Below are 14,721 nucleotides of genomic sequence, written 5' to 3'. Positions count from 1 at the left end.
TGTTGCTGTGAGCTAATATTCCCCCACGCCGTGTAACACATCTTGCTCTTCCTTTCTTTGTCCATCCTCAGCCCCCTTTTCTGCAAAGGAAGCCAGGCAGGATTGGCCAGTGTTTTCAAAAATGAGCCTTTGCAGGAGAGGGGCTACAGTTGCTCATTCTTCCTGGAAGTTTAGAAATGTCCGAATATGGATTCAGACACTTGATTTTAGCAAACCCCTCGTTTTAGAAAACCGTTACAACTTCAGAGCAGCTTTGGCAAGTAATGCTGTGCAGTGCACGTTGCATCCCAAGCAACTGCAGGCTCAAATTGTCTTCGCATTTGCCCTCCTCCTCTCTCCTCTTTTGCTTTCTGCTCTCATCGCTCTGATCCGAAGCCCTCTGCCTTTCGCCAGATGGGCTGTGGCACTCGCTCGGAGCTGCCGGGGCGGGGGGGAGCGCTGCGTGAGCGCGAGGGTCTGCTGGCAGGGAGTCCCTCGGGGAATTGGGCTGCAGGCCCAGCTCACGCCATGTGCGGAGCCCACTGGAGTTGGTGGGAATCTTGCTGCTGACTTAATGGCCCTTGGAGCAGACCTTGGCTTGTGTGTTCTTCAGAGCAGTGTTTCTAATAGAAACACTTGGCACTGTGTGTGTAATAGATAATTATTATCATATATCCTTTCCAAAGCCCACAGACTGTGTTGGCAGTCACTGCTCCTTCTAAATGTGCAAAGCTGAGCCTGGTAGTTTGAAACAAGAAGGGGACAAAACAACAACATGAGCTTCATGGCTGAAGGGAACCAGTCCCTTGTCATTTCATCCAGCTTTCCATAAAGGCAGAGTTGCCCTTCAGCAGCGTTTTTGATCCCAGCACTGGGAGGCTTTAACAGCATCCATTAGTGCTGCTCTGAGAAATGGTAGGATGTTAAACAAAATACATTTACATTTTTCCAAAAGGAGATGATCAAGTCTATTTCTTAAAGGCGTTGCTTTGTCCCTTTTCTCTTACTGCACCATTCAGTGTCATTTTTCTCTAGCAAAAGAGAAATTTGTACTTTCACCTGTTCCCATCACAAAACAGGGACTCTTTATGGGCAGCAGGGTACCTTTGGGCTGCATGGTGGATGTTGGCAACTGGCCCTTCATTCAGGCCTTTCTGAGAACTAGTGCAAACCTCAGCCCACAGGTGCTCTATGAAGGTACCCCGAAGAAGCGCCCAAACTGAAGTTGCATGCACACTTTCTGTCCTGAAGCACTTCTCCAGTGCGGCTGCTTGCAGATGAGGACGCAGCTCCCCGTTTGCAGGCAGCCTCACGGGACATATGTGTCTAGACCCTGAGGTGGGGTCTCTCTGTAAATTCATTTATGCCTGTTTTCCTTTCTGCTAACATATGTTTTCTGCTATGTTGCTTAGGTTCCCATCCTCCATTTTCTGTGCTGTTTATTTTAGGCTATTTTCTCTGTGCTATAGGCTCTCAAACTTTTCCATAAGGTGGCCAGTATATTAAAGGGTTTGGCTTATGGATGTTCATAGACATCTCATTTCTGATCATAGAACAGCTTTGTAGTGCCTACAGCCGCAGTTTGGAAGGGATGACATTGATATGCTGATATTCTATGCATTTAAAATCTGTTTCAATGGTGGTTGAAACGCACATGCAAGGAAGGGACTGCATTGCAAGATGTTCAGTCGTTGTGAGGCAAACCACAGTTTAGCGCAGGACTACTTACATCACTTCCATGGATGTCTGCCAATTTTTACTGCCTTTATTTTATGTCTGCTCAGCAGGAAGCATGTTTTGGGTTTCAGTTCTGCTGAGCCAGCCAGGTGTTGCCTGTTGTCCTCACTGCAGGAGCTGCTGCTACTTATGTGCTACCGCTTCCTAAGAGGTGGATACTAGAAGTATCCTTCTCATCATCATCATTAAAAATCTCATCAGCATCCTCATCATTAAAAAAGGCGTAGTACCGGACTAGTAGATAGTGCTAAGCAGAGAGTTGAAAAACTTGAGGTCTTTTGCCACTATTTCTTTGCTCTTTGGCAGACACTTCAGCCCATCTGTTTCTTCTCTGGTCCAGGTCTGTAGAGAAGGAGTTGCTGCTCTGCTCAGTGTGGCCTTGTTCTTCACGTATCTTAACTTCCATAGGGGAAGACATGGTTGCATGCAGTGGGGAATGGAGGTTTGATCATCTGAAGGCATGTTACCACATGATGTCTGCTACCCATGGATATGCCTGCTTCTTAGGAGCTAGGAAAACCAGGAGGTTATTTGAACCTGTAGAGTGTCCTTACTTTGTTTAATGCTAGCCAAGGAGTTTGTGCGGCTGTATCGTAAACTCTGACATCTGTTATTTCCAGCTGCATTATAAAGTGCAAATAAAATAAATGTAGGCTAGGGTATTTGTGAAGGAAATTTCTGATGATGAAGCATTTACATGAAATATGTAGCTTTGATAATTAGCTCTAATACCTTTGTACATATTAAGCCAAAAAAGTGTTAATTGTTTTATTTCTGCCAACTTAAAAAACAAACAAAAAGATTCTTTCTGGCCAGGTGCTGCCTTTGCCAAATATACGTTTCAGTTAAACATTGCTGTGTTTACATTTCTAGATAATAAAATTCTTTGGTTTACGGACTGCCAGAAGATAGAAAGCTGAGATTAACGTCTCAGATTTGATTGGATTTGTCATAAAGTAGAAGTAATCGTGAAACAATGACTATTTTAAAAAATTTTCAGCTGTTAGTGTGTTTTAGAGAAGTTTGAGCTTTTGTCAACCTCACTGTCTTCTTTTTCCTTTATAATGCATCAGAGTGTGTGGTTGCTATTAAATCTTTCCATTAGTTTGATGGAGGATTAAGATTAGTCGTTCTGTTTTTAGGGAGCCTGTTCATCAATGACAATGGCACAAAGTACAACCCACTGCTTAGATTTCTACCTTCTGGATATTTATTTTGTAGAAATCATACAAAGAATAATATAGCCAGGATAAAAATTTGGTGGGCATGCATTGCATTTGTAACAAACACCTCTTTTCTTGTATGGTCATCCAGCTGTCCAGAATGCTGTTATTTGTCCATTTACAGAAGTATGAGACACCAGAGATGCTTTTTTTTTCTATCTTTCCACCTTGTTTTGATAAATGTGGCTTCAACATCTTTTGAAACAATATTTTATGAGCTGTTTAGGATATTTACATTGTCTTCATTACGCCAGTATCTCACATTTCAACATGTCTCTACCTCACAGTTTACCTGTGGGTGCCGTTATCCCCACTTTGCAGAAGATCAGCTGTAGGGCAGAGTGATGAAAGCCATTGTCACAAGGATTTCAGGAGTCAACCCCACAAAAAGATGGGTCAAATGCTATTGTACTCCTTGACCCATTCTGCGTTTCCATTTCCTCAGGGCATGAGGATGCCTGTGATTTAGGCTGCTAAGAGCCATGCTGCCCACTCAGGCCATTCTTAATAGGATGCCTACATGTCCCATCTGCCAACGTGGCTTGCATTTTTAGAGCTCTCTCAGGAAGACCCTTGCATCCAGCCTGTTAGTGGAAGCCAACCAGGTGATGGCCCTGGTGACAGCTAGGTCATCTATCCATGCATGCATTTGTGTGTGCATAGGTCTGCTCCAAAGAGTAGAGTGTATCAGAAGTTTCTCCTGCACAATATTATTTGAGGCTTGTTTCACACCCCTGACTGAATCCATCTTGCATCTGCAAAAACATGATATAGATTTTTTTTTGTAGCTGTATCTTAAGACCTTTGAAAAAACAGACTATGTTAGAGTCTTTTTAGCAGAATAACAGATTGGTTGTGCATTTATATTGAATAGCTGCATATGGTAGGCATGTCAGACAGTGAAAGGATGTAAAGTGTTACTGCTCCGTAAAATGCTACTTTCTAATATTATTTTTCTTACATTTCTGGCAGTAAACATTTGGAACTTTCATGGAGCATTTCAGCTGTGAATCTCAAAACACATATATTATTGTGTATTTGGAGCTTAATTCAATTTGCACTAAAGGCAAGGACAAAATTTCCCCATTCTTTATTGTACTTGTTTGAGGTCCTCAAAGCAATTTTTTTCTGCAGAAAGTAGAATTGATACTGATCTTGTCACATAAAACCATAGGGTTTTTTAGCTTTTTGTGGATTTCTGGATTAATAAAATGAACAAACCCAGTGATTCTGCTTTCAGAGTCACTGGTGATATGAAATAGAGAGTTGTATAGCAAACTGGATAGTTGTGCCAATCGCTTGTTGTCTACAGAAGACACACTCAGCTCCTTTTTACTCTCTTTTTATTTTAATGCTTTGCAACAGGGCTGCACCAAGAAAAAGTTGCTCTGAAAACATGACTTAATTTTGGAGAATCCACAGCTATATGCCCGTGCCTGATTTTCTTTTGTGCTGTCTTCAGAACAACAAGTCTATGTGGTATCTGACGCTGGGCTTTTTCCAGTGATTTATTAAGTGTGTCAGAATAGCTGTTGTGAATGCTGGGAAGCTCTTGTATATTGTGACAGTTGATATTGATTATGACAGTTTGTAGACTCTAGTGTGTTGTCAGACAGTGGATAGTATTTTGTCCCCTTACTATACATACCAGGGGCTATAGATCATAGTGTTTTCTTAAGAAAAGGGCCCATTGTCCAGCATTCTCGTTCCTCGCTGGTATGAGGGAAGTTGTGTAGCATATTGTGCAACGAATAGCAGAATAGCTCAGGCTCCCTACGGAACAGCCGAGCAAATGTCGATTGCTTTCTGAAAAAAAAGTGAATAGTTTGCTCTGCTTCTGTTCTTTCAGTGGAATGAGCCACCGCAGTTGACAGAAGTGGGTAAACTAGTCTGAGTCTGTCATTTAAGAAAATAAGATGTATCCTGTATTATCCATTGTCCAGAAATCCAGGCTTATAATGAGGGCTTCACTTCGGACAATTTTTAAAGTTTGTGTTCAGAGTCTTTGTGTCTTCCTGGAGACTGAAACTACATATTTCTAGAATGGGTTTGAGGAAGAGGATTTGCACAAACTTGGGAGAAGGTGAAAGCTGGCGAGTGAGCTGGTCTGATGGATACATCAAAAAGATCACCCCAAACAGTGACTTCTTAGTGCTGTTTGCTTTTAGCAAGGCAGCAGTAAAGCAGCACATAGGAGGAAAGATTTTCCTGTTTGCTGAAAAGCTGCTTCAGTGTGAAAGGAAAACAGTCAGCAGCTGAGCTTTTACAAACACCCTGCTCAGGAGTCAAAAGCCATTTCGTTTATTACGCTGTTCCAAGTTATTCTATTGCTACTGTACTACTGGAAGAAAAATTTTCCAGCAATGCATTTATTTTTAAAATAAATAGCACTTTAGGTACACCAATGATAGTGAATAGAAAAGGAGCCGCTATGGTTTTTCTGTTCTTGAAAGATCTTTCACAACAGCTCAAAAAGGGTCATAAACTTACTCACAACTTAGATGATAGTCCCTAGGAAAATGACCTTTAGAAATCTGTGCTATTAGAATTTTGATCTCACGTTGGTTTTAGATTGATTTAAATGCAGTTACTGCTGTGATTTTATGTTAAGGTGACACAAAATAATTTTCCACACATATCTTAAAATAAATATAATAGCAGGTCACGTGTGAAGTTAGTAAAAATAAATGCAATAGCAAGTCATACGTGAAGTTATATTATTTCAGGGGCCTTTTGGGACAGAAATATGACACTGAGCTGAGACCTGAGAGAACTAGATTCCAACACCTCTGTGGGTCAGATATTCGCCATCTCAGTCAGTTCATTTCTCTGACTGAACCCCCACCTATGGTCATTTGTTTACACCGTCAGGTTTTTGAGAAGGAGCTTTTCCCATTAGCTGTATACTCCCCTATCAGAACACAGTTTTGATCTCCGTTGGGATTTCAAGATGATGCTATAATACTAACCATACTTTGTGTAATATGATCTGTCTGGTTTTTTTTAATGAAATATGGTGGATCAGCAAAAAATGAAGTCCTTAGTGGTAGCAAGGAGACAGAATTGAACTAAGCATTTTGATTCCAGTGATGATGCAATTTCCCACTCCATGCTCACATAGAATTTGTATTAATTACGGCACAACCTGTGTTAAATAATTATGTCTCATAAGGAAAGAACACTCTATAGCTTGTACGTTCACTGTAATCCTAGGAGTGTACCAAGATTTTACAGTCACATTTCTCAGTCCAGTATCAGGTGTTAGTATGGTGTATATATATTTTTATAGATTATATTTATTGCAAAACATCCATGACTCTCAGAAATGTTTTAAAGGAAGGATAATTGGAACTGTTTTTAAATGCCTGTGGACATTACGGGCCTATTTGATTTGGGTCACTTTCTCTAATTCCGTAAAGTCTTTTGAAGAAGTTCAAAGATGAAGACTGAAAAAGTTCAAATGTTCAAATGGGAAGAATTGTTTCCTTAGATGACTTTTATCTAAAGCTCTGGTAACAGTTCTCTGCCTCTGCATGTTTTTGCCTCTTTAAGCCTGAGACCACTCCTGGAGAAGATAATTTTGGTGTTGTGAAAAGTGACAGCTTCCCAGCACCAGTTGTCCACTAGCAGTGACTTGTATTAAGATACATGTAGTTCCTATCAAGAGAGCTCCCTTTCCCGTGAGCCATATCACGGCCGTCAAAGAGTCCCTTTACTTGCTCACCATTTCCAGGTGCTTGCCTGGGATGTTCTCCAGGTGCGCGGGGCTCCCCTGGCTGCCTCTGGTCCTTTGAGTTGCAATCCTTTTCTGTTTTGTTTTCCTCACATGCAAAGTAAGGCATTGATTTACACTGCAGAAGGTAGATACATTTCCTTCTCACATGCCAGAGCAGGTCTGTCTTATTTACAGGAGAGTGCTGAGCCTCCTCGTCCGTGGCTGAAGCCTGTTCTCTCGAGTCACCGTTCTCTCTCTCTGTTCTCTTCAGATGGTGTCCACAGTGTCACGGCAGTCTGCACCCTGCGTGTCACCATCATCACGGACGACATGCTCACCAACAGCATCACGGTGCGTCTGGAAAACATGTCCCAGGAGAAGTTTCTTTCTCCTCTCCTTTCTCTGTTTGTGGAGGGGGTGGCGACAGTGCTGTCCACTGCCAAGGACGGCATTTTTGTTTTCAACATCCAAAATGACACGGACGTCAGCTCCAATATCCTCAACGTGACGTTCTCGGCGTTGCTCCCAGGTGGCATTCAAAACAAGTTCTTCCCCTCCGAGGACCTCCAGGAGCAGATCTACCTCAACAGGACCCTGCTGACCATGATCTCCACGCAGAGGGTGCTGCCCTTCGACGACAACATCTGCTTGCGAGAGCCCTGTGAGAACTACATGAAGTGCGTGTCCGTGCTGAAGTTCGACAGCTCTGCTCCGTTTATCAGTTCGAACACCGTCTTGTTCCGCCCCATCCACCCCATCAACGGGCTGAGGTGCCGGTGTCCCCCGGGGTTCACGGGTGACTACTGCGAGACGGAGATCGACCTCTGCTACTCCAACCCATGTGGTAACAACGGGCTGTGTCGGAGCCGAGAAGGGGGCTACAGTTGCGAATGCTACGAGGACTACACTGGTATGTGTTTATCTTATCTATTACCCGTGATTTATATGTTAGACCATCAACTGAGTCAGCTATGTATCAAGCTGAAATTGCTGACATTCTTAGTCATATGGAGAAAAACTCCTGACACTAACTTCTGGTGGAGAGAAGGCTTTTACGTGTCACACATCACTTAGGATAAGTCCTGTATCTCTTTGCACACACGATTAGAAGAACCATGTGTTGCACCAAGCCTTTACAGGGGGCCCTATAGCTGCTGAAATGGTTCTAGTTGCATGAGTTTTTGCTCAAAACAAATGTTTGTGCAAACATCCCTTGAACCCATGCCTTGATTCATGATTTTACATTTTAGCTGCCCTCTGGCCCCTCAGCCATACCGCAGACAGACAGCAGACCACAAGCAGCGTGCCTGTTGAGGGTGCTGTACTTCAGTTGAGGCAGTTGTTACCAGTTAATGGAGGTGTTGTGTGGCCTCAGGAGCAGCTGACCGGCCCCTCTGTGCAAGCACAGAGCATAAGGATGGTTCATCTTCCCAAGCACTTGCAATAATATGCCTTTATGGGAAATACTTCAGGTCAGCTTCAGCTTGTAGACATCCAGATAAACTCCAGAAAGACACAGTGTCTTGCAGGCCTGGTCTAGACCTGTCTCTCGCAGCCTGGTGATGTGGTTACTTGGCCTCATAGTTTACTTGACAGCTAATAAAGATCAAAGTGCCGCTTCTCCAATACTCTTGAAAAGTTATGGAAGAATATTGACTGAATGTGTTCTGGTACTTCATTGAAGTCAGAGGGGTTGGTTATGTTTGAAATTGTGCACGTCTTTAAGTGTTCTGCACCAAAGTGCTGCCCAGCTGTAATTTATGCTAACATTGCAGGAATGTCTGCTTTAGCCACTGAAGATCTTTAGCCACTGAAGATATAAAAAATTGAGAAGATAAATTATTCAGGTCTTCATTAAAAAAAAAGCTATACAATGTGCAGGCCTACTGGGATGGATCAAGCCCTCTAAGTGGAAGGGTTTTCCTTCACTTTCCATGGCTTTTGGCTCAGGGCTATAGTTAAAAATGCAGTGCTGAGAGGAGACTACTGTCAGTGAGCAGGGACACGGCAGCAGCACGTAAACGAGGGCTTTTTCCCCACGAGAGGAGCAGGAGGAGGGGTTCCCCCAGATCAGAGGGGCCTCAGCACAGCAGGACACTCATAAGGTGTGGGAGAGAAACCCTTTTGCCTCGCCGGTGAAATTCTGAATCTGGTTGTGAGAGGACTGGGATTTTCAGTCTTTGCCTATTCTCCTGCCAGATGTCTCATGAGTGACTTATGCAGTGCAATACGCTGTAAAGTCTGCTTTCCCTTGTGAGCAATTGATGCAAACTGTATGCAGCATTGGGCATCACAAAATAGATTTTATGACCAGTTCATTTCATTTAACATGTTCATGTAATAAATAGTATAAATAAGAATGGTTATGAGTAGCGAGTCTCATTAAATGAAAATGTGCCTATAAATAAACTTAACTTATCCATGACTTAGGTTTTGGAATAATATGCATTCCTATCTATCAGGTATGAGGATCCCATGCTAGAAATCTCTGGGAAAAAGGCTGAGTATGCTGAAAAAAATAAAGAGGGTAATCTTATTCATATAAATAAGTCATGAACATGTTTAATAATTAACACTGTACTCAGGGCAGACATGGTACACATTTCGAGGAGCAGAGCTGACATGGTACACGTTTAGAGGAGATGCACCATGTTATTGCTACACAAAGCAAGATTTGGTCGGTCACTGTGCCCCGCGGCAGTGTGCCGGGGCTCCTTCAGCCGGGCGGCCCCACAGGGCCAGGGCTGGCGTGTTTCTCCCCGCGGCCCCGTGAGTCCGGGCAACCAGGAGAAATTGCACCAGCCCTGTTCAAGAGGGCTCTGAAATCCTTTAACCTGTAAATCGATACGAATATTATCAAATACTTTTGTTTTATTAGTGAGTGCATGCAGTTGAATTTTGGTATCTACCTGGTGGTTAGGTGATGTTACATTAGTGCCTTCAGGCTCAGCATCTCATGACAATGTTTTTTCCATTAAGCCTCACACTTTCCCGCATATGGTGGTCATTAGGTGGCAGTTGCTTTTCATCCCCTTTACCGAACGAGGTGGAAAATTTTCTCAACAAATAATATATTACCAGAAATATTTTACAAAGTACTTGATCCATTACTGAATCTTGTCCCAATCTCCTTTAAGAACTATGTTATTTTACCCATGACTTCTGTCCTTTCTGAGATAATTTCATATCCATGTACAAGTTCAATTTATATCTATCTGTTAATCATAATGTTGTGTTTTCAAGCTATATAAAAATATTTAGTATATACACGATACAGATTTTATATCTATTTAATATTTATATAGTGTAGAGGGGTTTTTTTAATAACAGCAGTGCATATTAAATTATATAATGTAATGATAGTAAATGAGAATGAGCAGAACAGTGTTTGCCTGATGGTATGAACAGAGAATTGCTATGGCTGAAAGTAGCGAGATTCCTGCATTACAGAAATGTTACAGTGGTATTAACACAGTATAGTAACATATCAGTATGAGATACTTAGGAATCTTTGAATTAACTATAAAAGATGAAATATGAATGGTAATAGTCAATGAAATGCAGCCTGAAGCCCTGAAATTCCAGGTTCCCAATTACGAGCATATGTGGAAAAATAATTGTAAGAAAATACTAATAGCTGTCATCTCTTTGGTAAGATATGCTGAAAGTTGATGATAAATCACTGCACAATCATAACCCTGTACCAAATCTATCTGACTGGTCACCTGTTAAAAATATAGCATTTATTTCCTGTAGAAGATAATTATGTCCTATCTTAATCGGATGGAATTTCCCCCCATTTTTCCACCCTGCTTTGAAGCTCTCCATTTGTTTTGATGTAATTGTTAGCCATTTATACACGATGAAAGTTTCTCTTTCTTCAGGAGTCTTCTGTTACTAGCACAAAGGTAAACTGAGCTTTTACAAGATATTTTTGAAATCTGAATACTCACTAGTTCTTGGATACTTGAAATTAGCTTCACTTCCTGTGATGTAAGGAGGTGAGTGAACAAGGACATATATTTTTAATCCCTTTTTTCAGAGTAAGGACCACATTAGATTCTTTTGTTTTATCCAAATTTGTGCACGTAAGTGAAGAACAGTACACAGTAATAGTGCCACTGATTGCAGGGAGCTATGTGCATGACTAGAAAGTTGAAAGATGTAATTTAGTTAAGCAAACAAATACAATGAGCCCTGTGGAAAGCACATTTAATTTTTTCAGCTCTATCTCATATATCTTTGAGTGCAGAAGAAGCAGCTGAAGTAAGCTATAGGTGAAGGGGTGGACAGAGGTAAAAATATCTGTACCCCACAGGGGCAAATCCCTGAAGGGCAAAAGCATAATTAGATCCACGCAGTTTTTGGAGACAGTTGCTGCCACAGTTCCTGAATGAGCTGTGCATCCAACCCCATCTTGGTGCCGCCTCCAGGACATATCACTGAGGCTGTAAGGTGCTACCTTTCTGGTTACAGATCCCCGCGATTCCTGCCTGCCGCCATTCCCAAGGGAGCTGGCATCTGCTGCCACGACTGGGATCCTTGCAGCAGCTCTCATAGCAGTTCAACATTTCCATAAAGTAAAATTTTATTTTAGACAGAGCAAAAGCACTCCAAGGGGGAAAAAACCCTAAAACAATAAAGACATTGAATGTTCCCCCTGTTCTCTTTAGCACAGGGCACTCTCTCTGCCTCCTTTGCTACCTAACCCGTAGCAAGGAGCAATTTTGAGGGAAAAGATTGTCGGAGAAGTTCCCATATCCTCTGCATCTCTCCTTGGATTTCATTTCAGGTGGCGGGAGAAATCTTAAGTGGTTATAAATCTTCTAGTAATCAAATACAGCAATTAGAGATCTTTTACATGTTATACTTTTTTTCTCCTAATTTATTTTTGTGATACCATATTGACATGGGAAATCATGACATCTAACTTTATCGCCATGAATTCCCACTTTGTGCCATGGGAAAGCAATTATAGCTGTTTTTGTAGTACCATGCCAGAAGTTGCTATTCATGTTGTTTAGTAAGTTCTCAGTGTTTGCTTTTTTCCAGCAACATACTAGCAGTAATAGTAAATGTGAAGATTTGGTTCTCTGGTATTTTTACTTACATCCATTCTTTAGACAGTAATTTCACTACTTGGTGCAATACTAGATTCTCATTTTTCAGGCCAGAGAGATTTATTTGGAAGAATTTCAGCTTTCAAGTACAGAAATCTGGCAGCCAGGGTAGCTATAATGAGTATTTTATCTTAGGCTGGAGTGTCTGAAATTCCAGTCTCAGTTACGCTTCTGCAGTTCTGCTAAGCCATTGGGATCACAGGTTTGTAACAGCAAAATCTTGCACACTGTATCTTAATAAGATTTCTTTAGAATTCTTACTGCATCTTTAACTCCTTGTTCAGTTTACAGAAGGCCGTGATTTTACAGTGGCCAGGCTGAGCAAGGTTCACCAGCTCTGGGTTGTGGGGCTTTGTCAACACTTTCAAACAGTTTTGACCAAGTTTGTCTTTGACCCAAACCACCAAATAAGAAATTCTGTTGTTCCGAAACACTCCCATAATTGTAGACAATTGGACGACTGTGGATCATCTCTCTGTGATGCCTCATTCAAATGTTAATGCAATACTTTGTATTGTTGATGCCTTAACAGTGTCTTTTAGTGCCCATCTTCAAAGTTGTGATAGTGGATTCCAGGTGCATATGTATTATAAACATATGAAAACAGTGGCAGGACCTAATGCTGTAAAAAATAGTGTATTCATTTTCAGGAGTTTAAATATAACTACAATAATTAGGGCACTCGGTGATTTGCGACAGGTGATTTGGCCCTTTTCAGAATTTGAAGGCTCTGTCTTTCCCCACTGGTACCAAATCTTAACAGTTTTTTATAAAGTTATTCTGCTGGCTCTGGTTGCAGGAGAAGTTGAGGAAGAGTGCTGACTATTGACTCTTTAATCACTTGCATTGTTTGCGGAAACCTCGGAGGAATACTTGGTTGTCTTTACTTGCCATTTCTGTATGGCAATACCGGAAGAAATCTCATTTTGAATGCCTCTACTCCTATGAAATAGGCAAGTCTGTGCAACATTAGAAATTTTTCTTCTTTTTCAGCAGTGCTATGCTATGCTGCTGCTCTGATGTTTGTGGTTGAAACTAGGTTTTTATAACTGAAACACAATTTTTCCTTTATTTCTGTGGACCTGTCCCTCTCCATAGCTGAAGTAGCTTTTTCACATCTGATGGAGGTATAAATGAATATATCCTTCTAGGGTCCTTCCTTGGGATTAGTACTTCTTATCTTGTTCTCAGTTCTTGTTCTCACAGTTGCCCAAGATAGTCTTTTCCATCACCTCGTCTCACTTTCTTGATGTCATCAGCATGAAATTTTTGTGAAGGAAACCACTCTTCTCCCTTACTGAAATAAACAGACAGCTCAGTTGGTGTAAACATTGCAACGTCTGTCCCTGCTGTTGGCAGCAATGATGTGCAGAGGGAGCTCCAGTGGTCGGTACCTCTCTTCCGCTCCCAACCTGTGGCCCTTCGAAAGCAGATGGACTCACGCGCTCAGTCAGCTGTCGAGGACCCTGCACGCAGTGCGGTGGGCTGGCCAGGAGCAGAGCTTACCTTCTCCAAACATTTTTCAGAGCATGACTGGTACAAAAGCTGGAGAAGCCTCTCTTTTTATGATCTTCATCGCTCAGCTATGTACTTTGAGACACAGCATCTCATAAACCTTCTTCTCAGTGCTTTGAAGTTTCCCCATATGACCAATGACCAGATGTTGTCTTGTGAGCTGACTTAATATCTGAACATGTAAGGAACCCTTACAACCTATTCTTTGTGATTAGCCATGGATAGTAAGTCTTCCATTGGCTCTTATACAGTGCATGCTGCACTTCAAGAACGCAGCAGTCAATTGTGATATTTGAATCACTTTCTCTCCTTCTAGTGTTACATCCATTTTTGTCGTGAAATCGTGAAAAAAAGTATTAGTTTGGATATTCAGAAAAAGGTATCACTAGGCAAAATTCTCCTTTTGGGATATGGGTATTGTCAGAGAATGATGACTGCTGACCATTGCAAGTGGCTCATGTACCAAGCACTTTCCATCTAAGGGTTACTGCGGACTCTGCAAAAGTTGCTGTTAATAAATGAAGCCTCTGAGACACCGCTTTGAGCAAGAGGGGTGCTGCCACCCTCCCCAAAGGGCTGGGGAAGCCGAGGCACAAGGTCCTCAACTCTCCCAGGTCACATAAAAGTGATCGGTGGCAAAGTCAGGAGCAGCTGCAGCTGTTCGGTGCTATTTCTGGGCACAGATGATCGGAAACCTGGAGGATCTCTCTGTGAAAGGTATTTCTTTCCTAACGCAGACTCTCAGCAGACACCTGTGGGCCCACGCACCCACTGTGTTAAACTCGGAGATTTATCGTGCCCTGTATGTTAAAATGGGCCCTTGATGGTGTGTGCGGTAGCGCTGAGTGCTAGCGTGTGCAGGGGGAGGTGAGCACGTGGTGGCCTTGTGCCTGAGCTAGGGCAAAGCGCTTCCCCGTTCCACCTGAGAGCTTGAGCTGGCCCAGGTGTCATGACTCCCTAGCTGCTTGCCCAATAAGGTAACTCGAATAATAGCCCAGTAAAAGCAGGGTGAAGTTACACTTTTAAAAAATACAGACAAAAGCTGAAGTCTGTTCAACTTTCAAATCATGTTGTATTTCTGTTGATTATATTTCTATCAATGTTCCTTAATCACAAGAGATTAACACTGGAAATCTGGAGTGTATATCAGATTCGCAGGCGCTGCTGGAGAGGTGTGCTGCTTCCACAGATGGATTTTTATCTGAAGGATATTTCCTGCAGCTAATCTGCAGCCTAAGCTCACTTGTCAGGATGCGAGAGGTCTCTTCCGACTGGATTACCATGGTGTATTTGTTGACAGTTTCGTTCTCAATATTCGCAGTGTAAATTGCCCGCAGCTTTAACATCAATCTGCTATACCTTTCCTTAAACCCAGGTGAAGAGTTTTATCATATTACCCTCATCCCGATGTATATTAACTAGCTGCTGTTTA

At 42.1% G+C, this 14,721-nt stretch overlaps 1 protein-coding gene across 7 annotated transcripts in view; it reads left to right on the top strand.

Moving 5' to 3' along the window:
- CELSR1 (cadherin EGF LAG seven-pass G-type receptor 1) overlaps positions 1-14,721 on the top strand; it is a 181,436-nt gene that overhangs the window by 70,348 nt on the left and 96,367 nt on the right. For all 7 annotated transcript variants that reach the window (XM_064506072.1, XM_064506068.1, XM_064506092.1 and 4 more), the window contains exon 2: positions 6,926-7,564. In XM_064506072.1, coding sequence (XP_064362142.1) covers positions 6,926-7,564 — 639 coding nt within the window. The remainder of the gene's footprint in view (positions 1-6,925; positions 7,565-14,721) is intronic.

The sequence above is a fragment of the Dromaius novaehollandiae genome, chromosome 1 (genome assembly GCF_036370855.1).
Source record: "Dromaius novaehollandiae isolate bDroNov1 chromosome 1, bDroNov1.hap1, whole genome shotgun sequence".
Taxonomy (NCBI): Eukaryota; Metazoa; Chordata; class Aves; order Casuariiformes; family Dromaiidae; genus Dromaius; species Dromaius novaehollandiae.
This window is presented reverse-complemented; position numbering and strand designations above follow the sequence as displayed.